Below are 25,510 nucleotides of genomic sequence, written 5' to 3' on the forward strand. Positions count from 1 at the left end.
GGACGGTCAGCCCCAGCGGGAGGCAAGTGGGGAGACCTAAGCAGAAGCCAGACCCACGAAAGCAGAGACTTAAAAACCCTGCGGGGAGCGGCGTTCGAGAGGCGCACGGGCGGCAGGTTGGTACCCAAAGTGCCAGATAGGACCCCAAACCCCTGGTTGAGGGGGTTAGGCTTCCCGGGAAAGGATGGCTCGGCCAGTCAGTCCCATAGCTCCGTTTCCACGCCTGCCACCCGCCCCCCTGCGCCTGCGGGATGGGCCGCCCTCTCAAGCAATCCCTGGGGCTTGGGCTCACTGCAGCCTAGTGTCCGACAACGAACGGCTCCGGCCTCGCAGGGGTCGCTGGAGGTTCCCATCTCAGCTCCTGGGCTTACTGGGGGTCTCCCTGGGCGAGCGGACTTTACAGAGCACTGGCGGTCCACAGCCCCCACTGCTACTGCATCCGAGAAAGGCAGCTTCGCGCCTCAAAGTTCTGCCAGGCCAAGGCTGCGCCCCCGAAGGCTCCCCTTTCATTTTCGCGGTCCGAGTGTACGCGGGACAGGCGTCGGCACGGCGCAGCCTCTGGACCCTTAGCACCGGGAACCGCTTCCGGGGCGGAAGCATTTTGTAGCTGACCCGGCGCGGCCGTGACGCCAAAGCCCAGACGGAAGTGCGGGCGGAGGAGCCGGAGCCGGAGCCCGAGACTGAGCCCCAGCCGGGAGCAGGTCTCGGGGGGCGGGCTCCGGGCTGTGGGAACTGCTGGGCCTGGCAGCGATGGCGACTCTGTGGGGAGGCTTTCTACGGCTTGGCTCCTTGCTCAGCCTTTCCTGCCTGGCGCTCTCAGTGCTGCTGCTGGTGCAGCTGTCAGACGCCGCCAAGGTGAGTCTGCCCAGCCTGCGCTCCAGACTGGAGCTCCTCCCCTGCCCCTGGCCTTGCGGAAACTGAGTCTGTCAACCTGCTCCCCACCCCACTCCTCTCCCAGCCCTGCCAGCCCGACCCCTGGCTTCACAGCCCTAGCAAACCCCCCACCCAACACCCTACTGCCTGATAGCACTCTCGCCCTCTGGTCCTGACAGTCTGACAGTCACTGCCCCCACTCCCACCCCTAGCCCCGACACTACTCTCCTCTTTCCCGCCTGATACCCCGCCTGCGGCCCCAGCTCCACCCAGCCCTGACAGTGCGCACAGCCTGGAGAGGCAACTCCTCTAGCTCCTAGACACTTCCCTTCCCAGCCCCTACAGCTCCCACCTGAAACTTTACAGCCTTTCCAACTCTAAGAGCCTTTAACTTTCCACCCTTAATTAAGCTCCAGACAGTCTACCGCCGCCCTCTACCTGCCTCACAGGCAGCCCTCTTCCTCGCCCTCCCTCTCCATTCCCTAAGCCAAAGTGATAGGAAGCCCCCATGTCACGGAAATCTTCCCTCTTAGGAACTGACTCGTTTCAACTCATCCCTGAACGATTCCCTCCCCAGTGTAAGAACTTGCCTTTCCTGGCAGCCTTCCTTCCCAATAGGACCTACACAGAGTCTCTCTCACCAGCCTAGTAACCTAACCTAAGTCTCTCTAGGATCTCTTGGCCCCTTGTTTGCCTTCTCTTTCCCTGATAATTTAGGGGAGAAGGGAGGATCCAAACTGCAGGAGAGGTGAAGTTGTGGCCTTCTCCCCTGCTCCAGTTCTTGGTCCTTCTAGCCTCCTCATGCTGCTCTTTAATCCCCTTCCTGCCCCCACCCTGCAGACGTGCTCTGGCCCCATACACACTTGTGTTTCCTCCTTGATGAGCTAGCTCCTTCTTGGAGAAAACAGAAGGAATTCACATTAATGTCATGGGGAAACAATGACATTTGCATTTTTTAAAAACAGGAGCTTTAATCTATAATGTCTTTAAATATAGGGGCTGGGAAAGACGGGTTACATGCAGACATATCAGGGGGTTTTTAACTGGGAGTTCTTTTTGAAATCTTCCTTACCTCCCACCAGAAACAGGGACAGCAGCTTCTCCTGACTTTCAGAACACTGCTGGCATCCTCTGCATATCTCCTGTGTCACTTTAAGTATTATAATCATGTATTTGTTTGTCAGTCTCCATTACTAGGGTGTGTCCTAATAACTGGCAGGAATCTGAATCTACTTCCTTGAGCACAAGTTCTGGTACTGAACAGATGCTCACTAAGTGGTTGCTGAATGAATGAATGCATTGTCAACAGTTCTGCCACACATAGCATCACATATATAGCAACACTGGGCCTTGTCCTCTGGGGACTAATGAGCCGCTGCCTTCTCAGATAAATTCCCTTTTGCTAATGAAGCTTCTCCTACTCCCTGTACTCCTATATTTAGTCACCTCTTTCTCCACCTCTTGCAACTTGCTTATCAGTAGTTATACTCTCTGTCTACCAGAATTGGAAGCAAAGTTTCCTGGGAAGGGTAGACCAAACTGATCTCAGCTAGACTCAGCTACTTCCCTTGTGTACTTCCTTTCTAAATTGTAGCTGAGTGCCTCTAAAACTTCATACCTTGTATAGAGCTCTGGTACAACCCCTTTTATCCATATCAATGCCATTTTACCAGAGGGTGGAAGAATGGTGGATAAAAGAATTGTGACTTGTTTTATAAGTAACATTTAGTTGGATTCTTCCCCATCCTTTTGTAATTGGATTCTTATTTGCAGGCACAGCTGTCTGCTGTGTCTTTTTACTAGCAGGCAGAGGGTGATAACATTAGCACAGTTTGACTGTCGTATGACCTGTAAATTGTAAGTAATAAACCACAGATCATGTACAGGTATTATTTCAAAATAATTTTATGTAATATATAAAGATTCATTAGCATTACCAAAAAGAACCTGACTTTTTAAAAGTTTTATTTCTCAGAATTAATGGTTTTAGAATATTTGACAGGGGATGCTTAGTAAAATGTATATGGTACAGTTTTTTTAAAAATATCGATGCTAACATGTCAACAAGCTATACTAAGTTTCCATTTTGGTTACAGAACTTCGAGGATGTCCGATGTAAATGTATCTGTCCTCCCTATAAAGATAATTCTGGGCATATTTATAATAAGAACATATCCCAAAAAGATTGGTAAGTATTCTAGATTACTGAATTACCTGTCAAATTTCTTTCTATGGGTGTCATTGTTAGCCCAGACTGTTTATCCAATGTATTGTTTCCTTTTTAGGTACTGCTGATCTTTGAACAACGTAGGGCTTAGGTGTGCCGACCCTGGTACAGTCAAAAATATCCCCCAAAACTTAACTACTGATAGCCTACTGTTGACCAGAAGGCTCACCAGTAACATAGTTAATTAACACGTACTTTGTATGTTATATGTATTTTGTACTTTACGCTTACAATAAAGTAAGCTATAAAAAGAAAATATTAAGACAGTCATAAGAAAAAGAAAATACATTTACTGTGTCTACTGAAAGAAATTTGTGTACAGTGGACCCATGCAGTTCAAACCCTTGTTGTTCAAGGGTCACCTGTATTTCTTTTTAATTGTAAGTGTCAAATTCCACTTCCATTTGAAAAAGTGAGAGTAAGGCTCTGCGTGCTTGATGTAAACTTAAAGGAATATGGCCAAAACACAAAACCCCAAGTAGGGAGCATTTTATAAGGGATGGAGTTGAGTTTGTGGCACCTACCTGCCCATAGCTACCTTCTGGCTATCTTAGTCCTCCCTCTTGGTTTTCAGTGGAAGGTAAGAAAGCCTCATTTATCTGGGTTATAATTTTCACACCTTGTAGGTTTTGATGATATATTGCCAACTACATAGGAGACTATGTTTAGAAGTGTCAAAAGGCTCAGGACGGAATGGGAAGGAGCCGTGTATAGCATAGTTTCCCAGTCGGTATGCCATGGTTTAAGGTGTGTCAAGAACTCCCTCAGCCCTTGGAGTAATCAAGCAGGCCTATGATGACAGCGATCTTGCCTCACTGGTCACCAGTATCCCCCTCTATTTATGGACCTGACAAATGATAAGTTTTCCACATATGGCATAAAATGATTGGGAAGCAGTTGTTTTGTAGCAGGATGGATGGGCTCCTTCTCATGAAATTGTGATATTTTATGGTTTGTAACCATGGTGGGATATTGCTGGGATAGGCTTACAAGAAAAATAGCTCTTTATGCTAGGAACTTTTCACACATACCTGATTTCACAACTAAATATACAGCAAAATTTTTGAAAGCAAAAATTAAGTTCATTTGGTTACAATATTCCAAATTGATTTTGAAAAAGAAAAGGTAGCCTTTGAGCATGTGTATTTTTTCTGATACTGTTGTCTGTTCTTCCCATGATACGCATTTAGGTTCAGTCTGATATTTGATAAGTGTGTTCTTGAAAATTGCTTGTGAACTTCCATGCTCCGCTTTATTTATTTATTTATTTTTTTTTAAATTTTTTTTTTCAACGTTTTTTATTTATTTTTGGGACAGAGAGAGACAGAGCATGAACGGGGGAGGGTCAGAGAGAGAGGGAGACACAGAATCGGAAACAGGCTCCAGGCTCCGAGCCATCAGCCCAGAGCCTGACGCGGGGCTCGAACTCATGGACCGCGAGATCGTCGCGGGGCTCGAACTCAGGGACCGCGAGATCGTGACCTGGCTGAAGTCGGACGCTTAACCGACTGCGCCACCCAGGCGCCCCTCCATGCTCCACTTTAAATTGTCTCATATTAGGGGGGCGCCTGGGTGGCTCAGTCGGTTAAGCATCTGACTCTAGGTATTGGCGTAGGTCATGATGTCATGGTTTGTGAGTTTGAGCCTCATGTTGGGCTCTATGCTGACAGTGCAGATCCTGCTTGGGATTCTCCTACCCCTCTCTCTCTCTCTCTCTCTCTCTCTCTCTCTCTCTCTCTGCCCCTCTCCTACTCATGGCCTTTCACATGCTATCTCTCAAAAGTAAATAAATAAATGTCTCATATTACAAAGTGATTTAGCTATATTCTTATAGATTTGTATACCATCAAGTTACTTTTATGATATAAGAAAGCTCAAATAAATTACGTTATTCCTATAAATTTTCCAAATACATTAAACACATTTAGGTTAATCTATTATTATTAATAGAATATGATTCCTGTTATTGGAGGGGCAAGTAAACTCACTGTTCAAGTGTTTAGCACTAATCTTTTCACTGACTTCATAATTCCAGGTTCAGACAGAACCATATGCCATTCATCTTTGGGTATTGGTCAAAATAGGGGGCTTTGAAAATAAACAACTGAGAACAAAGCTTGTTTCTGATTTTTCTTCCCTCTCTCCCTTGCTTCCTTCCTGCAGCTCAGCCTTTTACTGAGGATATGTTCTCAGTTATTAACTGGCTTTAAAAGGGTAGGCAGGTTATGATTAACCAAGATGTTATGGCTTTACAAAGCCTCCAATAACTATTTGGTCCTAGGTATAGTTTTACCTTGTGGCTTCCATTTCATCCATTGTTGGCATTAATTCTTTATTGACTTACACTGTCTAACTTAAGAAAAGTTTGAGTTCTCTGGTTTGTGTTTGGGATATGATGTAAGTCCTCCTTTTGGCACTAGGGGGAGGTGTTGCCTCGTTCCCAGAGTGGTTGCGTTCTTTACCTGGGTTCCGTGTTTATAATGACCAGCCACCCAGAACCAACCTTCCTGCTTCCTTTCCCACCCCGCACAACTTTTGCACAATGCTCAATATCTCCTTGTTATTAAACTACATCAGTACTTAAAAAGAAACACTCAATACTCAACATTTAGATTCTCAAGTAATTCCTGGGTATTGTTATGAAGGCTTCCGAAGCTGAAATAGGAAACTAGGAGATAAGTCTTATTTTCCTAAGGTTTAGAGAAATACAGGGGAGCTGACCTAGGTGGTAGGAGCCCTGGGTTCTATGAAAGTGTTGGGCTAGGATTCTGAGATAGATTCCCCTGAATGGGATTTGGCTTCCTCTGCCCATTTTATGCCTGCACCCAGCTGGATACATTCCTGTTCTTATATATGTTTGGAACAGATAACACAAATTTGTATGATGTGAGTTGTGGTACCTTACCATACTACCAGTTGAGGCTTCTTTTTCATTAGTACCTTTGTTAAAATTAAATAACCTGTTAGGGATAACTGATGGAATTTTTATCATTTATGCCATTTTGGGTTTTCTCTCTTATGCCATGGCTTAAGAGAATGGGACACATAAAAAAGTACAGCAAAGGAAAAGCTGTAGCCTAGAGAATTGTGTGCCCCCAAGAAAGATGGGTGGGGTGAGACAGGATGCTATTGTAGAGTTCTTTAGGCAGTCAGAAGTGCCTAAAGAAGAGATGACAAAAGAAAATTGCCCAGCAGCTGGCAGGACAGGAAACTTTTGCCTACTTTTTAAAAAAAAGTTTTTTAATGTTTATTTATTTTTGAGAGCGAGAGACATTGCACAAGCGGGGGAGGGGCAGAGAGAGAGGGAGACCTAGAATCTGAAGCAGGCTCCGGGCTCTGAGCTGTCATCAGAGAGCACGACGTGGGGCTTGAACTCACAAGCCACCATGACCTGAGTGGAAGTCGGATACTTAATCAGTTGAGCCACCCAGGTGCCCCTTGCTTACTTTTGCTGAAGGTGAACAGAGTAGTAGGCTCTTAATAGCTGGGAAGAGTAATAATATAAGTATTTCCTAGAATTCACAGATTTCTGGGAAAAGATTTTTTTGATAGAATTTCTTTTTTCATAAGTGGCCTGGAAAATGGGGGGAAAATAAAGAATATCCAACAACAAAAATATTCAGCCTTTTATTATTTTTTATATACTTCTTCTGGGTAATCAGTTTGCACTTTTAAATATTTTTGTTGTCCTAAGCCTATTTTCCCATGCTTTTTCAATAGACCTTTGCTCATTAAGAAAAGTAATTGTTTTTTACTGTGCCTTTGAGTGTTCAGAGTTTCAGAATTTACCAACTGTTAAGTGTGATTAGCCATTCAGATACCACACTGTGGCAGTTAAGACTAAATTCATTCATAAAAGAGATATCTCATATTTGAACAATGCCCCAAGATACTTTAAATCATTTAAAGCAGTTTTTCTTGGTAACTGTACAAGTCTAAATATAACTTGATATGCTAAGTAATTTTCAATGCCTTTTGGGATTTTTAACTGTTAACAGCAGCACTTTTTTTTTAACTTCTTTTTTTAATGTTTATTTATTTTTGAGAGAGAGAGAGAGACAAAGCATGAGCGGGGGAGGGGCAGAGAGAGAGGGAGACAAGAATCTGAAGCAGGCTCCAGGCTCCGAGCTGTCAGCACAGAGCCCGATGCGGGGCTCAAACCCACAGACCACGAGATCATGACCTGAGCCAAAGTCGGATGCTCAACTGAGCCACCCAGGCGCTCCAACAAGCAGCACTTTTGAAAATAGCTACTTGATATATGTCTTTATGATTCTTAGACTGTTAAATCTCACTAAATTGCTAATATTGAGAAAGCAAATGATTTCACTTCCCTTATTAGTTGTTCCTTAAATTCTGTAATTGGGTAAGGTCAGTGATTATTCTGGATTTCAGGAAAGTTTTGATCAGTACAAGTAGAACATCCAGGTAGCCTGATGCAGTATTTTTATCTTTGTTTTTTCAGCGATTGCCTTCATGTTGTGGATCCCATGCCTGTGCGCGGGCCTGATGTAGAAGCATACTGTCTACGCTGTGAATGCAAGTACGAGGAAAGAAGCTCTGTTACGATCAAGGTAAAAAAAAAAAAAAAAAAATTCATCTTTTTTGCTTCTGAAATAGTTCTTCATGGTATCTAGACAAGTAAGAAAATTTTGGACATCTGGATTCTATTTTAGTCACTCAAGTACTGTTCTTCTCTCCCCTCCTCACCACCCGCGAACACTTTTCCTTCCTCACCCTCAATATCAACCCCAGAGAACAGTGGGCCTGTTCTCTGCCTACCTCACTGAGATACTTTGTGGGTTTATTAGGACACGTTACATAGGTGTGATATGAAATGGCACAAAAATGCCCTACATGTATATCCCAAAACATATCCTGGCTTTTTTGTGGGCCATGTTTGCCAGAAGCTAGTAAAAGCACAGCATGACTAGGCCCTCTTCTTCCTGCCTTCTCAACCCTTAGGGAAAAAATTGTATAAATAGGCTACTTTGTTCTAGAAATAACACTTCTGGATTCTAAGATTTCCTTTCTTTATTTCTTATAGGAAATAGAATCTAGATCACTCTCCTCACCATTTGGACTTCTAATGAATTAAATTACTTTATTATGGTGGTTAACAGTTCTCCTGCCCAATTTTTTACATGGAACTTCCTATTCATTTTCCCTGAGAAAAGACTTTATGAAGAATCTGGGGTGGTCAGTGTAACAATTACAAAGATTTCTGTGGGAGAGTTTCTGTTCCAGCAGGATGCTACCCGGTAGAGAAATCCTCACTGTACATTTTTATTTTTCAACTAAATTTTTGATGTGTAATTACATGAGTGACCCTGAAAGTCACTCACTGTAAGTGTATAATTGAATAAATTTTGGGAAATTTAAAACAATTAAAAAAAATTTTTAGATTTAGTGTTACAACATTCCCATCACCCCAAAAAGATCCCTCATGCCTATTTACAGTTAATCTTATTCCCACACCTTAGCCCTTGACAATCACTATTCTGCTTTTTGTCTCTACAGATCTGGATATTTCATATGAATAGAGTCATACAATATGTGGTCTTCTGTGGCTGGTTTCTTTCACTTAGTATGTTTTTAAGGTTTATCCATGTTCTAGCACGTTATCAGTATTTAATTCCTTTTTATTACTGAATAGCATTTTAGTATATGAATATACCACACTTTCATTATCCATTCATTAGTTGATAGACATTTGAGTTATTTCCACATTTTGATTATTATGAATAATGCTGTCATAAATATCTGTGCACATGTCTTTGTGTGAATATATGTTTTCCTCTCAGGTAGATTCCTTAGAGAGATAAGTTTATTTTAACTTTTAAGAGACTGCTGGAATGTTTTCCAAAGTGGTTGTACCATTTTACATTCCCACCAGCAATGTATGAGGGTTCATGTTTTCCACATTCTTGCTAACATTTGGCACTGTCTATCTTTAATTATAGCTATTCCAGAGGCTGTACTTTTTGACAGCATACAAATTAAGATCTCAGGGAAATCACTGACCTGAAGTGTATTTTTGTATATCTAAATTGATCTAAAAGAGTATTCTGTTGAAATTCATCTGAATTACATTTTTTGTAAGGGTTCCTTTAAGTTGTCTTAACACAGTGCTGCTGAATCTAGGATACCATCTTCAGGTGAAAAAAGCAAACTGTGTGCTAGCAGCTTTGACAGATGATTATCAGTAGGTGAAGACGGAGTTTTGAAAACTTGCAAAAAGATCTCAAAGACAACATGCTTACTTTCCTCGTTCTATTTAAATAATACTTTGGTGAAGAGTTGAGTTTGTTTATGTTGGAATCTGGTTTGTATAAGAATCCTATATGCTTTGCTGAAAAATCAGTCTTCACTGTGGTGTCATTATTACACAAAATTCTGATTTCTTGGCTTGAATAGAGATGTAACTTATTTTCAATTTCCTTCAGGTTACCATTATAATTTATCTCTCCATTTTGGGCCTTCTACTTCTGTACATGGTATATCTTACCCTTGTTGAGCCCATACTGAAGAGACGCCTGTTTGGACACTCACAATTGATACAGAGCGATGATGATGTTGGGGTAAGTACTTGGTTTGCCCTAGCTGTGATGGCCAGTCTCTGTCCTCATCTGATACAAAGAGCAAGTGAAAAATGGTCGCATATAGATGTTCATGTGTTGGAGCAGATGCTCAAATAGAGAAGCTAAGGACTGGTCTGATTGTAGTATATGTCTCTTCATGAGGAAATTGCTCTGTAAAACCATCAATATGGTAGTTTAAACTTGGTGAGTGTGCTGCGCAAGGCTTTGCCCTTTAGTATCAAGGGCACAATCGTCATTGCCTTTCCCTGTTTACACTGAGAAAAGCTTCTGAGATAGATTTCTCCCCAAGCTCCTGCCTGAATACCTTTCCTGTCAGCATGACCAAATATATTAGAAGGCAGAGGCTTTAGTGAAGGGAAGCATGAAGACAATGTTTTTTTCTTAATGAGGTGCAGCTTGATAACCTGCTGATGTTTTATATTTCTTTTTCCCTCCTTCTAAAAAAAAATCTCTGATCTTTGAAGGAAAATAAAACTATCATTCTCAATTCTCTTCCTGTCTTCAAAACACATTTATATTTGTACATATACTTGGTATAATGTGTGTAAATTAGTTTGTGGTCTCCTTTTTATGTTAACATTACTTCATTCACAAATGTCTAGTAATGAACATACTCCACAGACTTGTTATTTATTCAGTATAACTGAGAGAATTATATTGTTTTGTTATTATCCTGTTTGGGCCTCTTTCCAAATTTTCTACTATTTCATTCTTCTATATGTACATATTCTCAGAAATTACTTTTATTTTGGATTACTCTATTGGCCTATGTTCCTTAAAATGGGTAAAATTCAACAGTTTCAAGAGCCAATCCCAAAAGCTTAAGCCAGCGTGAGCCCATGCCAACCATAGTCAGAAGTCCTTTTACTCTGGAATGGCTTGTGGACTTGTTGCTAAAAGATGGGAAGAGGATATCCTGACTAGATGGCTTGAGTTATAACTACAAACAGAGCCTACTTTTCAATGAATACATTGTTATCATATGAATATCAATTATGAATACTTAACTGATTTGGGCAAGATTTCATTTATGTTTTGTCAAGAACTTTCATAGAAACACCTCTGCCTCTTTTTTCCTTGCTTCCTTATTAATTCAACCAATACATAATGAGTAACTTTTCTGTATCAGGTCCTCTGCTAGGGACTAGGAATAAAGAGATGAATGAAACAGAGACAGACACATAAAAGAAATGACTAATTACAGTACGTTTCCACCTTTTATTTTTAAACATGTAACAAACGCCTATTTATTTTGTAAGAATTCAAGGCAGGGAGTGATAGGCTGGGAGAAAGGTCAAGACTGGAGATCTGATGTGGTCAAAAACTAGGCATACGGGGCTAACGGGACAAGAGAGCTAGAAGCACAGGAGGTTGTATACCAGAAGCATTAGAGTCTCAAATACTGTTCCCATGTTACTTTTCATTCACATATGACAGATTTTCTCCACCTCAACAGTATTGACATTTTGGGTTGGATAATTCTTTGTTGTGGGGTATTCTCCCGTCCATTGTAAGGTACTTAGCCGCGTCCTTGACCTCTGCCCCCTAGATGCCAGTAGCACCCTTTATCCCAATCATGATAATCAGAAATGTCCACGGATATTGGCAAATGTTCCTGGGGGGCAAAACACTCCCAGTTGGGAACTAACATGAAAATGTTGTGTATTAAAGGCCACATAAACCATTTCATAATAGGCACCCAGATAGAAAGTCTGACTTAAAACTATATTCTTTGCAGTATAAAATATCTGGCTCCTGATTTTAGAAATAATGTAACACACATAGAACATACAAGAAGTGGATGCACAAATGCGTAGAAGAAAACAGATAGGAAAGTCGTGTGATTGGTAGGGTAATGTGCTTAATAACCATTTTGTTCACCAGTGATTGATTCTGTGCATATGTTAACTGAAAACATGTTCTCTGAGATGTCTGGCTGACTCTTGGATATCTATTGACTTGATTCTGGGCAGAGAGAGAGGTTTTCTAACCTCCACCTGTGAATTTATGGTAACAACTCTGTACAAAAAGAAGTTAAATTTAAATTCCTACAATTGTTGCTTATCTATCATGAGGGTTCTTTACTATTTATGTGCTTTTAAAAATGCCTTATTAAATTCTGTTAAATTCTTTTATTTTTTCCATTTTTGTTCACTGTAGAGCGTTTTACATCAAGTGAGAATTAGTACAAATAGTTAAGAAGCTCACTGCAAGTAGTCACAATATTTATCGTATCATGTATCCATGACACATCATTGCTGTTATCAAAGCATTGCATTAAAACATGTTTTGTATTTATTGTAATTTTATCAGGTATAAAAAGAACAAACATATAAAAGGGGTAAATCTCTATTTGCATTCTCCCTGCATCCATGACCATGAGCAGCTAGTTCAATCTTGTTCTGATAGGTGGAGAACAGACCAGAAGGATTAACTGGTTTGTTTAGTCCTTTAAATTTGTCCCTCAGGAAGGTTTTTCTCCCCCTACCTTGAAGGGTAGATAACAGGACTATGAAATTGAGAGCTGCTCTGCTGATAAAGTACATCCCAGTCTTCCCAGTCTTGTTTATGTCAAAACAAACCAATGGTAATACTATTTTATATACAACTTCATTGAAGCACCATATTCCCATAGAGTCATTTTAATCTACTTGGACAAAATCAGTGTGTAGAGATGATGTAACACCAAGTCAAGGTTAGGTGAGGTAAGCCTTGTGTTTGCTTGTTAGATGACCTTGGGTCAGTGTACTTCAAGTAATCAAACAACTTCAGCCTTCCTCTTTCCTGACCTTTTTTCTTAAATCTTTGAAACATTTTGAACTTTATGGAATATGTTTTTATTATTTTAATTTGTAAGGTTAAAAATTTTTTAAAGGGGCAGGGAGCTTGCCGTTTGCCTTTGTTGTAACAAGCTGGTACCTAAAGTAAGTGAAAAGTTGAGGCGGTTTTGGCAGCGAAGGCAGGGAAAAAGATTCCTTACAGAAAACTCTTTGATGTCTTTGAAATGTAGACATTGTGTAAGTGTCTTTCTATAAAAAGAAGACCAGGTGTTATAGCTCCACATAGTGAAAGTTGTATATATAGTTAATGTGGTTATGGATAGCTTTCTATAGACGTGCTGACTCCCGCCCTGGATATATAATGGAGCTTTTGCAAACGTGCACAGCAAAACAATATTTCTTTCTTTGAGGCAAGGTTTAATGAGAGAGGTACAACTTGTGACTTGGATCCTATGTTGGAACATTTAGAAGCTTTGCTAACACAGGGTTCAGGAAGAAGATCAAGGAAAAGGCAAACAAAAGCAATGAACTAGTATTGAATGCTTTTTGTCATTTAGGCAGCTGTGTTTATATCAAATCCATAGATAGATTAGCATAGTGGTTTCCTGTGTAATGACTACAAACATCAGTGGCATTGGTTTACTTTCACCAGGATAGCTTGGTTTTCTACACAGGTACCTGAGTAACCCTTCAGTAGCTTCTTTCTGAAAGCAGCAACTAACATGGAAGCCCCTGAGTGCCCAGTAGTGAAAGATTCAAGTACTTATCAAATAAAAAGGCTGAAGTAATAATTCCTACTGTCCTTGGTAATAGATGGTAATTGTAGCACTTGAGCTATGTCTCTTTGCCTTACAGACTCGGGGAGGGGGAATGAAAAGGATTTTGGAAACCAGTCCATTTAGTGTATGTGTTAAAGATGCAGGGAAATATTAAAACCAGCCAAGATAAGATCCTGTCAACTCCTCTCCCAAGGATGAATGTGGCCCCAAGCTGGCAAGTTAACAATTCTAATGTAATGGGAGTCAGGAAAATTAAATGACAAGTCTTTCCTCTGCAAGATTAGCTATATAGTATTGAATAAAACAGGGAGAAGTCCTGCTTTTCATATCTGTAACAGGTAGCTATTAATGTGGAAATGGATTTTCTTTCCCCTACTTGTCAGGGAAAGCTTGTCTTTAACATAAATGACCACTGTCTGTCTTGGTCCCTGCTTCTTCTGGGAAATGTCTTTGGAAATGGTGACCCAAGGAAACATTTCACAAATACCTCCTCATCACTCATACTACTTGAACCACCTATTACTGTAGTTGAGTTCATCCTACTTCTGGCACTTGGGTGCCTAGGAGTGCTTGGTCAAAGAGATGGTCTGTTGTTTGTAAAGTCCAGTTGCTCCTATCTCTGTGGCTGGATAATGGCAGTTGTGTGTGTGTGTGTGTGTGTGTGTGTGTGTGTGTGTGTGTGTGTGTGTTTCACACTATCATGCCATCTCTGATGTTCTCCATTCCTGGACTTTTCAGGATCACCAGCCTTTTGCAAATGCTCATGATGTGCTAGCCCGCTCCCGTAGTCGAGCCAATGTGCTGAATAAGGTAGAGTATGCCCAGCAGCGCTGGAAGCTTCAAGTTCAAGAGCAGCGAAAATCCGTCTTTGACCGTCATGTTGTCCTCAGCTAATTGGAAATCATACTGCAGGTGATTAGAAAGAAATAAGGCAGACAACTGAAAAAAAAATTGACTGAGTATTCCTGGGTTTTGTTTTAATACCCTGTTGATTTCACCAACTCTTGCTGGGAAAGTCAGCATTGGAAACAAAAATGTGCTTGGTATTTTATTTTCTTGTTAAGGTATTAATACAGACATTTTTAAAAGCACACACCTCAAAGTCAACCAATAAACCTTTTTCCTATTTGTGACTTTTACTAATAAAAAATAAGTCTGCCTGTAAATTATCTTGAAGTCCTTTACCTGGAACAAACACTGTCTTTTTCACCACACAGTTTTAACTTGGTTTTCAAGATAATTTTCAGGTGTTGTTTTGTTTTGTTCTGTTTTGTTTTTCTGGCAGGGGCGGGGAGGGATGTGTGGGAAATGGTTAGCTTAACTTTTCTCAAGTCACTTTACTAAACACACTTTTGTAAATAGACTTAACATTCTATTTTCAAGTTTCATTTATATTTTGCAGTGTAGCCAGCCTCATCAAAGCCCTGAATTACCCATTTGAATTTTGCACTGACTATATTATCTAGGTATCTGGTTCGCCTGTGGCTACACTTTATGGTAAAGTGGATCTGAAATACCTGGTGGCTCTTCATAAAATGCAGATTTTCCTCATGTACTGTGATGTCCGATGCAATGCATCCTAGGACAAACTAGCAATTTGCTAGTTTACTCTAATGACTAAACATAGTCTGGTGTGTGTGGTCTTTCTCATCTTCTTCTAGTATCTTTAAGGATGAATCGTAAGAACTTGGACACTTGCAATAAAGGAATTTTCTTTTACCCCAAGCCTCTCTGGATTGGTGACATACACACCTTTGTCAACATTTCCGGTCAGGTGGAGAGGCAGCTGTTTGAGCTCTAGTGTGTTCTGAGGTTCTGGGGGCCTCCTTCTGAAACGTGTAACAGTTATTGGATAACTGGCTTTTTTCTTTGGACGTCCTCTTTGGAATGTAACAATAAAAATAATTTTTGAAACACTTACCAGTATATCTATGTCTCCTAACTTTTCTCTCCTCCTTCATTTGCTGCATAATACATTCAAAGATACAAAGACATTTGGTATCATGTTATGAGACTACTGTTTTATGACAGTTTAATTATAAAATATTGGTACTAAATTGTGTGTGTGTGGAGAAAAAGGGAGAAAGAGAAAATGTATGGGTACTTTGATGTGGCCCTGAAAGTATACAAATATTATTTTGACAAATTGAGAGATTAAAATTCATGAAAAAAAACACATGAAGGAGTGCTTGTTCTAAGAAATTCTTGGCAAAATGATAATTAAATTACATTAAATTAATAAGGCCAAGGTTTTAGGAGCTCTTAATGGGTTTTTTGGCTAGTCAAAAACATTTTTTTTGAACCTACGAACCTAATCTAAACTTATTGATTTTATTGTTAGTATTAAAAGATGTAAGTTCAACTACAACCAAGTGGAATTTATCTCATGTATGCAAGTCTGATTGAACATTGAAAAATCAACAAAATCTATCACAGCAACAGGCTAAAGAAAAATGACATGATCCTATCAATAGATGCAGAAAAAGCATTTGACACAATTCAAAACCCATTTATGATAAAAACTCTTGGTAAACTAGGAATAGAGGAGAAATCCTTCAACTTTATAAAGAACGTCTACAGAAACCTATAGCTAACATCATACTTCATAGAATCCAGAAGATTTCCTATTAACCAGGGACAAGGCAAGGATACCATATCTTCTCATCACTTCCTTTTCAACATCATACTGCAAATTCTAGCTAATGCAATAACAAGAAAAGAAAAGTTCTACGGATTGGGAAGGAAGAAATAAAACAGCTTGGATGATACGATTGCTTACAAAATCCAAAAGAATTAGCAAAACAAAACCCCCAAACTCCTGGAACTAAGTGATCTGTACAAAGGTTGCAAGATAGAAGGTTAATATACACAGGTCAATTGCTTTCATATATACTATCTAAACAAGTGAAATTGAAAACAATACAGAGGCACCTGGGTGGCTCAGTTGGTTAAGCGGCTGCCTCTTCATTTCGGCTCAGGTCATGATCTCATGGTTCATGAGACCGAGCCCCACGTTGGGCTCTATGCAGACAGCATGGATCTTGCTTGGGATTCTCTCCTTCTTTCTCTCTCTGCCCCTCCCCTGCTCCTGTTCTCTCTCTCGCTCTCAAAATAAATAAACATAAAAAAATACAATATAATTTACATTAGTACCCCCCAAAATGAAATAGGTATAAATATAACAAAATACGTACAAAATATACATGAGGAAAAACTACAAAACTAATGAAAGAAATCGCTCTCAAACATAAAAAAATACAATATAATTTACATTAGTACCCCCCAAAATGAAATAGGTATAAATATAACAAAATATGTACAAAATATACATGAGGAAAAACTACAAAACTAATAGAAATCGAAGAACTAAATAAATGGAGAGATATTACATATCCATGGATAGGACAACTCAATACTGATTGACAAGATGTCAGTTTTTCCTAATGATCTATAGATTCAACACAATCCCAGCCAAAATCTCAGCAAATAATTTTGTGGATATCAACAAACTGATCCTCAAGCTTATATAAAGAGACAAAAGACCCAGAAAGCCAACACAATATTAATGGAAAAGAACAAAGTTGAAGGACTGACATATCTGACTCTAAGACTTAATATAAAGCTATAGTAATCAAGTCAGTGTCAGTATGGTATTGACCAAAGAATAGATACGTATAGAACAGAGAGCCCAGGAATAGACCCACACAAATGTGGTTAACTAATCTTGACAAAGGAACAAAGACAATGCAATGGAGAAAGCATTTTCAACAAATGGTGCTGGAACAACTATATCCACATGCGAAAACAAAACAAACAAAAACACTAGATAACAGACCTGAGACCCTTCAAAAACTTAAAATAGATCATAGTGCTAAATGTAAAACACAAAATTTAAATGCCTAGAAGATAACATAGGAGAGAATCTAGATGACCTTTGGTTTGGTGATAACTTTTTAGACAAAACACTAACAACATGAATGGTGAAAGAAGTTGGAGTTCGTTAAAATTAAAAACTTGTGCTCTGTGAAAGACACTGTCAAAAGAACAAGATGAGCCACACACTGGGAGAAAATATTTGCAAAAGACATACATTTCTATGATCCAAAATATACAAAGAACTCCTAAAACTCAACAAGAAGATAAACAACCTGACTCAAAAATGGGCCAAACACCTGAACGGTACCTCACCAAAGAAGATATACTGATGGCAAATAATTATATGAAAAGATGCTCCACGTCATGTCATTAGGGACATACAAATTAAAGCAACAATGAGATACTACTACACACTATTGGAATGGCCAAAATCCAGGACACTGACAACACCAAATGCTGGTGTGGATGTGGAGCAACAGGAACTCTCATTCGTTGCTGGTGGGAGTTCAAAATTGTATGGCCACTTTGGAAAACAGTTTGGCAGTTTCTTAACAAAACTAAACATGCACTTATTATATGATCCAGTAATCACACTCCTTGGTATTTGCCTAAATAAGTTGAAATCTTATCTTCACACAAAAACCTGCCCACGGATGACTATAGCAGCTTTATTCATAATTAGTAAAACTTGGATGCAACCAAGATGTCTTTCAGTAGGTTAATGGATAAGTAAACTGTGATACACCCAAACAATGGAATATTATTCATCACTAAAAAGAAATGAGTTATCATGCCATAAAAATACATGGAGGAAAGTTAAATGCATTTTACTAAGTGAAAGAAGCCAATCTGAAAAGGCTACATACTGCATGATTCCGACTATATGACATTCCGGGAAAGGCAAAGCTATGGTGGCAGTAAAAAAATCAGTGGTTGTCAGGGGAGGGATGAAAAGGTGAAGCATAGAGGCTTTTTAGGGCACTAAAACTATTCTGTATGAGACTGTAATGGTGGATGCATGTCATTATACATTTGTTAAAACTCATAAAATGTACACTAAGAGTGAACTGTTGGTTAAACTATGGACTTTGAGTGATGTGTCAATATTGGTTCATCAATTGTAACAAATATGTTACTGGGGCGGGATGTTGGCAGTGGGGAAGGATGTGCAAGTGCAGGGAATGGGTATATGGGATCTTTGTACTTTTTGCTCAATTTTGCTGTGCATCTAAAGTTACTCTGAAAAATAAAGTCTAGAGGAAAATACAACAGGTATCTTAACAAAATGTATTAGGTTTATATTTAGGTTCATGTTTACCTCCCTGGTTATAGCCTTAATCTCTATTTAAAAGAATATTGACCAACATTATGAGACTATTACTTAAAGATACTTTACATAAATAATTTTGATAGAAAATCATATGAATCAGATGGCTGGGAGGCATTCTTTTTACAAAATAATTTGTTATAAGAGTCCAGTTTTGTAAGCAAACCTTTCTATTTAGTATTGTTATGTGTTGTCATATCTACATATTAAGTAGAAAAAATGGCTAAACCAGAACTAAGCAGTTCTGTTTAACTGTAAGCTACTTTGCATACAGTTACTAAATGATCACCTATAAATCAGGTTACGTCTGACACAGCCCAAAATACAGCATCTTAGCTACAAAACAGGTAAGAGACTCTTTTCCAGAGTGGCCCACAAAGGGAGAATAAGAATATGGCTTTTAAGAAAATTCCCAGGCACAGTTGGTAAATGATGAATTTTATCAACTGATTATTCCATTGTCTTAAACTATCAAATAAGCCCATAAATTGAAAGATCCAGATTTTGCTGGTGATTAGATCTGGAGAAGTGGAAAGGGTTTGGTTTGGAAATCAGGAGACCTAGGTTCTGACCCCTGCTCTGCTATGAGCTCTGCAAGCTTAGCCAACTCACAACCTATGAGGGATTAATAAGAGGAGTTGTAAGATTCTTTCCATCCCTAAGATTCCATAAATCAATTATACGTGCAGTTGTAGCTTTTTTTTTCTTACAGGCTAGATATTTTTAATATCTTTGAAAAGTTGAAGTTTTTATGCTCAGCAGAACTACCGGAATCTCTTAGGATCTTATCATTAAGACCTCATCATTTATTTCCCAGAAGACAGAAATCTGAGATTTTCCCAAGATAGGTGCATTTGTTAGCTGTGCATGTATCTGGAGCTGTGAAGCCCCAACACCAATAATCTGTGTTGCTTTATTTTAAAAATCTGTACTCAATTTCTACAAATACTTCTATCCTCCAGTAGGTTTCTATCTTGACCCTCTTCTTTACTGCATTTGTCATTGTATCACTCTGTTGTGTTGTGATTAAATTTTATTCTTTGAGTAAAAGATAATCATATTTCAATGCTACTACATTGATTGGTGAACTTTTGGGAAATGCTTAGTAAAAAAAAAAAGCTTCTCAACAGCGTGTCTACAGAGACACCAAGCTCTTTTTCTAAGAATTATGCATAGTCTAGTTAAAGCCTAGAAACTTTCAAGTAACTGTGGCATATGTAAATTACTCAGATTTCATCTGGGTCAAGGTTTAAGACATTAAAACTATCTGTCAGGGTAAAACCATACCTATAGAATTCTTGCGTGTAATTGGCTTTGCTGACATCTGCTTTACGTTGTGATACTCTGTTGTGTAAGTTCTGGCTTATTAGCTATAGGCAGAAATAAGGCTCTGCTGTTCTCAGAAATGTAGAAATATAGACTCCATACCCACTGTGCCATTTTTGTAGCTTCTGCCATCCATGTTCTTTATCTCTTATCCTCTGGAATTCCTGCCTTGGGAATTTCCTAACTTTTCTCTCAGCAACTTTTTATTTTTGATAGAATCTTGGCTAGTTTTTAATCTTCAAGAGATTTTTGTTTTATGTTAGTTATTTTAGGCCAATTTGGTCAGTAATTTGGAATCTTTCATTTCTTGTTCCTTTGTTTTGATTTTTAATTGCACCTACACACTTGTCTCATCCCCACCTCCAACCCCCAACCCCATATTAGCAAGAGGTTTTCCTGGCATTTGCTCCTTTCCTGGGTGTTTCACCATGACTTCTTATAGCACTCCTCACCTCTCACCCTCCCCATCCCCATCACATACTGCCCTCTCTGATTCTATAGTCTTTTTCATCTTTCAGTAGCCATACTAGATGGGATAGTCTTTTTCGCACTTTACTTTAATACACTTCATTAAGGGCACTTGGGTGACTCAGTTGGTTAAGACTAAGACTCTTGATCTCAGCTCAGGGTTGTGAGTTCAAGCCCCAGGTTGGGCTCTTGGGCTGGGCATGAAACCTACTTAAAAAGAAAAAAAGGGCGGGGGGGGGGGGCACCTGGGTGGCTTAGTTGGTTAAGTGTCCGACTTCGGCTCAGGTCATGATCTTACGGCTCCTGAGTTCTAGCCCAGCATCGGGCTCTGTGCTGACAGCTCAGAGCCTGGAGCCTGCTTCGGATTCTGTGTCTCCCTCTCTCTCTGCCCCTCCCCTTCTCATGCTCTGTCTCTCTCTCCCTCTCTCAAAAATAAATTAGCATTAAAAACATTTAAAAAAAAGAAAAGAAGAGAAAAGAAAAAAATATATACCTCATTGTGTTTGAATTCTGGTGCTTAGAGGCTACTCCACCCATTACATAGTATAGCTTGCAGGTTGTTGCTATGCTCAGGTAGAGAAGGAAGTGAAATGTTACCTAATCTTGCTCATAAACAGGTCTGAGGTTTTTCAGGTGGGGAGGGGAAGTTGCCTCTTTTTCTTTACACATGCCAACTATAGAGGCCAAGCCCTCATTCCTAAAGATGTTTTAAAATCACATCCTTGAGGAATTAACAGAAAGTCATATTTCCCTCTTTTCTGGAGGCCCACAGGTAGATTTCATGTTGCTTTTTCCATTTTAGGTATGATCGTCTCTCAACCAATAGGTTTTAGATAGGCCAATGTTTGATTTTCCAGTGTTAGGGAAAATATAAGCCAAGTTTTTCTGTGAGCTGCAATTTAGAAAGGGACACTACACAAGTATTCATCTGTAAAGAAAGGAAAGCGGAAAATAACTGATGCCTGTACATTATATATATTTTTTCATTTGATCCTCACAACCACCCTGCAGAGTAGTTAATAACTCAGTTGATCATAAGAAAAAAACTGAAGCCCAGAAAGGTTAAGAAGCTTGCCTAAGGACACATAGCTATGAAGGGGCAAAGCCGAGATTGAAACTCAAGGGTGTTATAACTGAAAGAAAAATGCTCTTTTCTTACAGTACTACCCTACCTCCCAGTTAACTCGTTACTCTGAAGTATCCCTGTAAAATCTGCTGTGGCTTTATTATTATAGTCAAAGGCAAAAAAGTAACGGTTGTTTAATAAATGAGGTGCATGAAGACCTATTCAGAAAAAAGGAATGTATTGGTGTGGGACTTCTTGGGTCTAATGTTCTATCCTTATGTTCTGTTAAAAAAAAAAAACAACAACAAAACACCTAAATACAGATGGACTTCATTCAATATATTTAAAGTTCTATGTAAGTAAAAATATGTAATTTGACTATGTTTAAGTATATTAGGGGAGTTTCTTATTTAAAGGAATCTTAAAGTGAATTTTGAAGAGCAAATGATTCCTTTCTTATTTTTATTTTTTATTTTTCCTGTGGTGTATCAGGTATTACTTAAGAAGGCTATGGCCGTGAGGTTGCATGATCATTAATCGTTTGTAATGTTTCCAGCATGTATTTGAATATTGTGGTATTTCAATGTTTCCCAAACTTTACTTATTTGCATTGCATGTACTTTCACGGTCTTCATTATCTGTATTCCACCTGTACTATTATTTACTTACTACTTTTCTTTAAGTGAGATTTTTTTTTACTCAAGCAGATGTATTTTTTTAATGTTTTTTTAACATTTACTTATTATTGAGAGACAGAGCATGAGCAGAGGAGGGGCCGAGAGATGGGGAGACACAGAATCCAAAGCAGACTCCAGGCTCTGAGCTGTCAGCACAGAGCCCGACGCGGGGCTTGAACTCACAAACCGTGAGATCATGACCTGAGCCAAAGTCGGACGCTTAACCGATGGAGCCACCCAGGTGCCCCAAGCAGATGTATTTTTAAAAGAAATTTTGTATCACTTCCATAAATGTGAAATCAGTATAATTCACAATTAATAGAAATTAACAGCAAAGCATTATTAAATTCTAGCTAGATACTATTGCTTGTTGAAGGCCTCCATCTGGGGAGAATCAGAAAGCATTCTAGTAATGTGGAAGACACACTCTTACAAGACTAAAGCTGTATCTTTGTAATCACAAGGATCAAAAGAGCTGGAAGAGAATAACTTTCTTACAAAGTGAGTCAGTGTTATTTAATGCTGTTCCCCTGTACCACCAAAAATTCCTCTCTTCCTACCCACAGAGTATTATAGCCCAATATCGTTTTCAGAATGAGCTCAGAAACTATGCATCAAAGCAGAGAAGTCTTTAAACTAGTGATCTCTGAGAAAGTCAATGAGACCTCTCTTTTGATCTGGCCAAATTAATAAACTTGGTTATGTTTCCAGGCTAAAGAGGAAATGATGGACAATCGAAGCTACTCTAATCTGCCAGAAAAACTGCCTGTTTTCTCTGATTCTGTCCACTTGCCACTGACCAGGTCCTTCTATCTGGACCCCATGGTCACTTTCCACCTGTACCCTGATGCCCCAGTACCATCCCCTTTCTCTGAAGACCTGCCATTGCTGCCTTTTCCCAATGATTCCCTGATCATGGAAAATTATGGTGAACCCTGCTCCTTCTCCTTCCCCATGCCTTATCCAAATTACAGAAGGTGTGAATATGCCTATGGGCCAGCCTTCATCCGGAAAAGGAATGAGCGGGAAAGGCAGCGGGTAAAGTGTGTCAATGAAGGCTATGCCCAGCTCCGACATCATCTGCCAGAAGAGTACTTGGAGAAACGACTCAGCAAAGTGGAAACCCTCAGAGCTGCTATCAAGTACATTAATTACCTGCAGTCTCTCCTGTACCCTGATAAGACTGAAACCAAGAATAACCCTGAGAAAGTTTCCTCCATAATGGCAACCACCAGCCGCCACAGTGACCCCATTTTTAGAATCATTTGATCCTAAATAGAAACAAATAATTTCACAAAATGGAGTCTCTTACAGAATCATTCGATAGTTTTTCCTAAATGTAATTTCTGAATAGGCAAATAACAGCTCAAATGTTAACCTATGCTGGCTATTTCTTACGGGGGTTTCAGACATACGACAATTACCTTATGTGGATTGAGAAGATGCATCTTAAGCTTTGGTGATTTCTTTCAAGAACTTTAGAGGAGCAGAAGTCCCCAGGATTCTCTGTAAATCTCCCCTAGCCCTTCTCACACACTTGGCCAGAGTCTCAGCCATGAGACACTCTCACAAAAGTATTGTAAAGTATGGCTAATGACTGCTCAATGCTTGTAATGCGTTTTGCAGACACTTCACGTGAAATGACCACAATGAACCTCTCTTGATTTGTCAAAGTGTGGTGGTTTTTATTGCTAGCATTTGGGGTTCACAGAAAATCTACACATCTCTCTATCTTACTCATGTCCTGATGGGAGAATGTCCCAGGGCTGAAGCAAAGGTAGTTAACAAAATCTTGTTGTCATGTGAAATTATTTTGGAGTCATCTTTTTCCCGCATGCAGAATACTTCCTCAGGCAGCCTAGTGTAGGGGTTAAGGAGGCAGTCTCTGGAATCAAACTGCCTCAGTTTAAACTAGGACTCTTGCTACCTTCTCTCCATGTCTCATTTCTTCATCCACAGAGTGAGAATAATAATAACAGGAACTGTCCCCCATGTTTATGAGGAGAATTAACAGTGCCTGACACAGAAGTATTCATAACCATTGTTATGATTGTTACTATTATTTTTTAAAAATTTTTAAAGTTTATTTATTTATTTTGAGAGAGAGAGAGACAGAAACAGAGGCAGAAGGAGGGAGTGGCAGCGAGAGAGAGAGGGAGAATCTCAAACAGGCTTGGTGCTGTCAGACAGAGCCTGATGCGGGGCTTGAACTCATGAACTGTGAGATCATGACTGAGCCGAAATCAAGAGTCGGATACTTAACATACTGAGCCACCCAGGCGCCCCATTATTATTACTATTATTAACCTTGTTTTGTCCATAGCATCACCATTCTCCAGGTTCTCCTGGCCAGAAAATGTGTATGTGCCTCGCCTTTCCTTCACCCCTGGGAAGGACTGTCACTGCCCCATATCTTGGAGTCTGCCTTCAAAACGTCTCTATTTCCATTCCCATGACTAGTGTCAGCTCTTCCTTCTCCCTTAACTCCCAGGTCCCATCTGTCACCAAGCCCAGTCAGGACTTTCCATAAACTGGCACATTCATCTCTACTGTCATCTCTGTAAAGTCTTCCCACTCCAGCCATTACTCGTTGCTTTATTTTGTACACATATCTCCTTGCAGTTCCTATCCTACTATCTTTACACTCTGTATTACACACCTATCTCTTCAGTAGACAGTCTTATTCCTTCTAAATTGTTAGCACCTAACAAAGAGCCTCAAATCAGGCAGGTGTTGTGGGTAAAATATTTGGTGTTCCTATTTTCCTATTCCACTCCTGTCATATCATATCTGGGTCACTGTTAACAGTCTCCTCCCTGGCCTCCTGGGCTCTATTCTTAACTGGTTACATTCTCACTCTGATGTTTTTTCCTAAAGCATTTCCTGTCACTTCATTGTGTGAAGATGTCAAGACCCTATGATGTATCCCCTTTGACTACCATTTTGTTTACATGTATCTTCTTGGTTTTCAAAGCTCCCACCGATCTGGCACTTTCCCAAATAGTCACATCTTGATTTTCTCATGACACCCCATTTCCTCCAAAAGAGAAAAGCAGTCTTGCAAAGGCATCCTTCTCTCTTAGCTCTTGACTCCTAAACTGGAATATTCTCCTTTTTCCCTCCATCATTGATATCCTACCTGTCTTATTCTCTCACTGCCAGAGACTCCATTGGCCTTTCCTGGACTCTAATTTTGTGCACCAAAGAACTCAGCCTTTAGCAACAGTCAGTCAAATCTGTATAGCAATAGGGCTGCCTTCAGTCAGGGCTCAACAATGTCACCAAGAACCTGTTTTGTTTAGGTCTATTCTCCCTTTCTCTGGGAATAGCTTCAGTATCCCACAAAGGCAGCCAGAAGCCCCTAGAACAATGTACTTTCTTATTTATGCATAGAAAGAGAGGAAAGAGAAAGTCTATAATCCAGAATTCCCAACAAAAGTCTTGAGATTTATTCTGATTGGAGAGGCTCAGGAACATGCCCCTACTTAACCAAACCCCAGGAGCAACCC

General features: G+C 39.7%; 2 protein-coding genes across 3 annotated transcripts; both read left to right on the plus strand.

Moving 5' to 3' along the window:
- The first annotated feature begins 617 nt into the window (after positions 1-617).
- Positions 618-15,181, plus strand: TMEM9B (TMEM9 domain family member B). 2 transcript variants are annotated; one of them, XM_060605966.3, is made up of 6 exons: positions 618-855; positions 2,970-3,061; positions 7,566-7,674; positions 9,547-9,681; positions 14,000-14,173; positions 14,728-15,181. In XM_060605966.3, exons 1-5 carry the CDS (start codon positions 751-753, stop codon positions 14,153-14,155), a joined length of 597 nt encoding a protein of 198 aa, XP_060461949.1. In that variant the 5' UTR covers positions 618-750; the 3' UTR covers positions 14,156-14,173; positions 14,728-15,181. The 2 variants fall into 2 exon arrangements, with proteins under 2 accessions (XP_060461949.1, XP_060461948.1); XM_060605965.3 differs by having other exon boundaries at positions 14,000-15,181.
- A 3,604-nt stretch (positions 15,182-18,785) lies between these two features.
- ASCL3 (achaete-scute family bHLH transcription factor 3) lies at positions 18,786-23,642 on the plus strand. The gene is made up of 2 exons (XM_060605967.2): positions 18,786-18,811; positions 22,713-23,642. The coding sequence occupies exon 2, from the start codon at positions 22,725-22,727 to the stop codon at positions 23,268-23,270; it is 546 nt and encodes a 181-aa protein (XP_060461950.1). The 5' UTR covers positions 18,786-18,811; positions 22,713-22,724; the 3' UTR covers positions 23,271-23,642.
- The last annotated feature ends 1,868 nt before the right edge of the window (positions 23,643-25,510 follow it).

Source organism: Panthera onca, chromosome D1 (assembly GCF_046562875.1).
Source record: "Panthera onca isolate mPanOnc1 chromosome D1, mPanOnc1 haplotype 2, whole genome shotgun sequence".
NCBI lineage: Eukaryota > Metazoa > Chordata > Mammalia > Carnivora > Felidae > Panthera > Panthera onca.

Excerpts from the sequence above, each read along its gene's own strand:
- ASCL3 (XM_060605967.2), top strand. The coding sequence starts at position 22,725 with ATGATGGACAATCGAAGCTACTCTAATCTGCCAGAAAAACTGCCTGTT.
- TMEM9B (XM_060605965.3), top strand. The coding sequence starts at position 751 with ATGGCGACTCTGTGGGGAGGCTTTCTACGGCTTGGCTCCTTGCTCAGC. Across the intron at positions 856-2,969 it reads AGCTGTCAGACGCCGCCAAG|AACTTCGAGGATGTCCGATG; the intron begins GTGAGTCTGCCC and ends TTTTGGTTACAG. Across the intron at positions 7,675-9,546 it reads GAAGCTCTGTTACGATCAAG|GTTACCATTATAATTTATCT; the intron begins GTAAAAAAAAAA and ends AATTTCCTTCAG.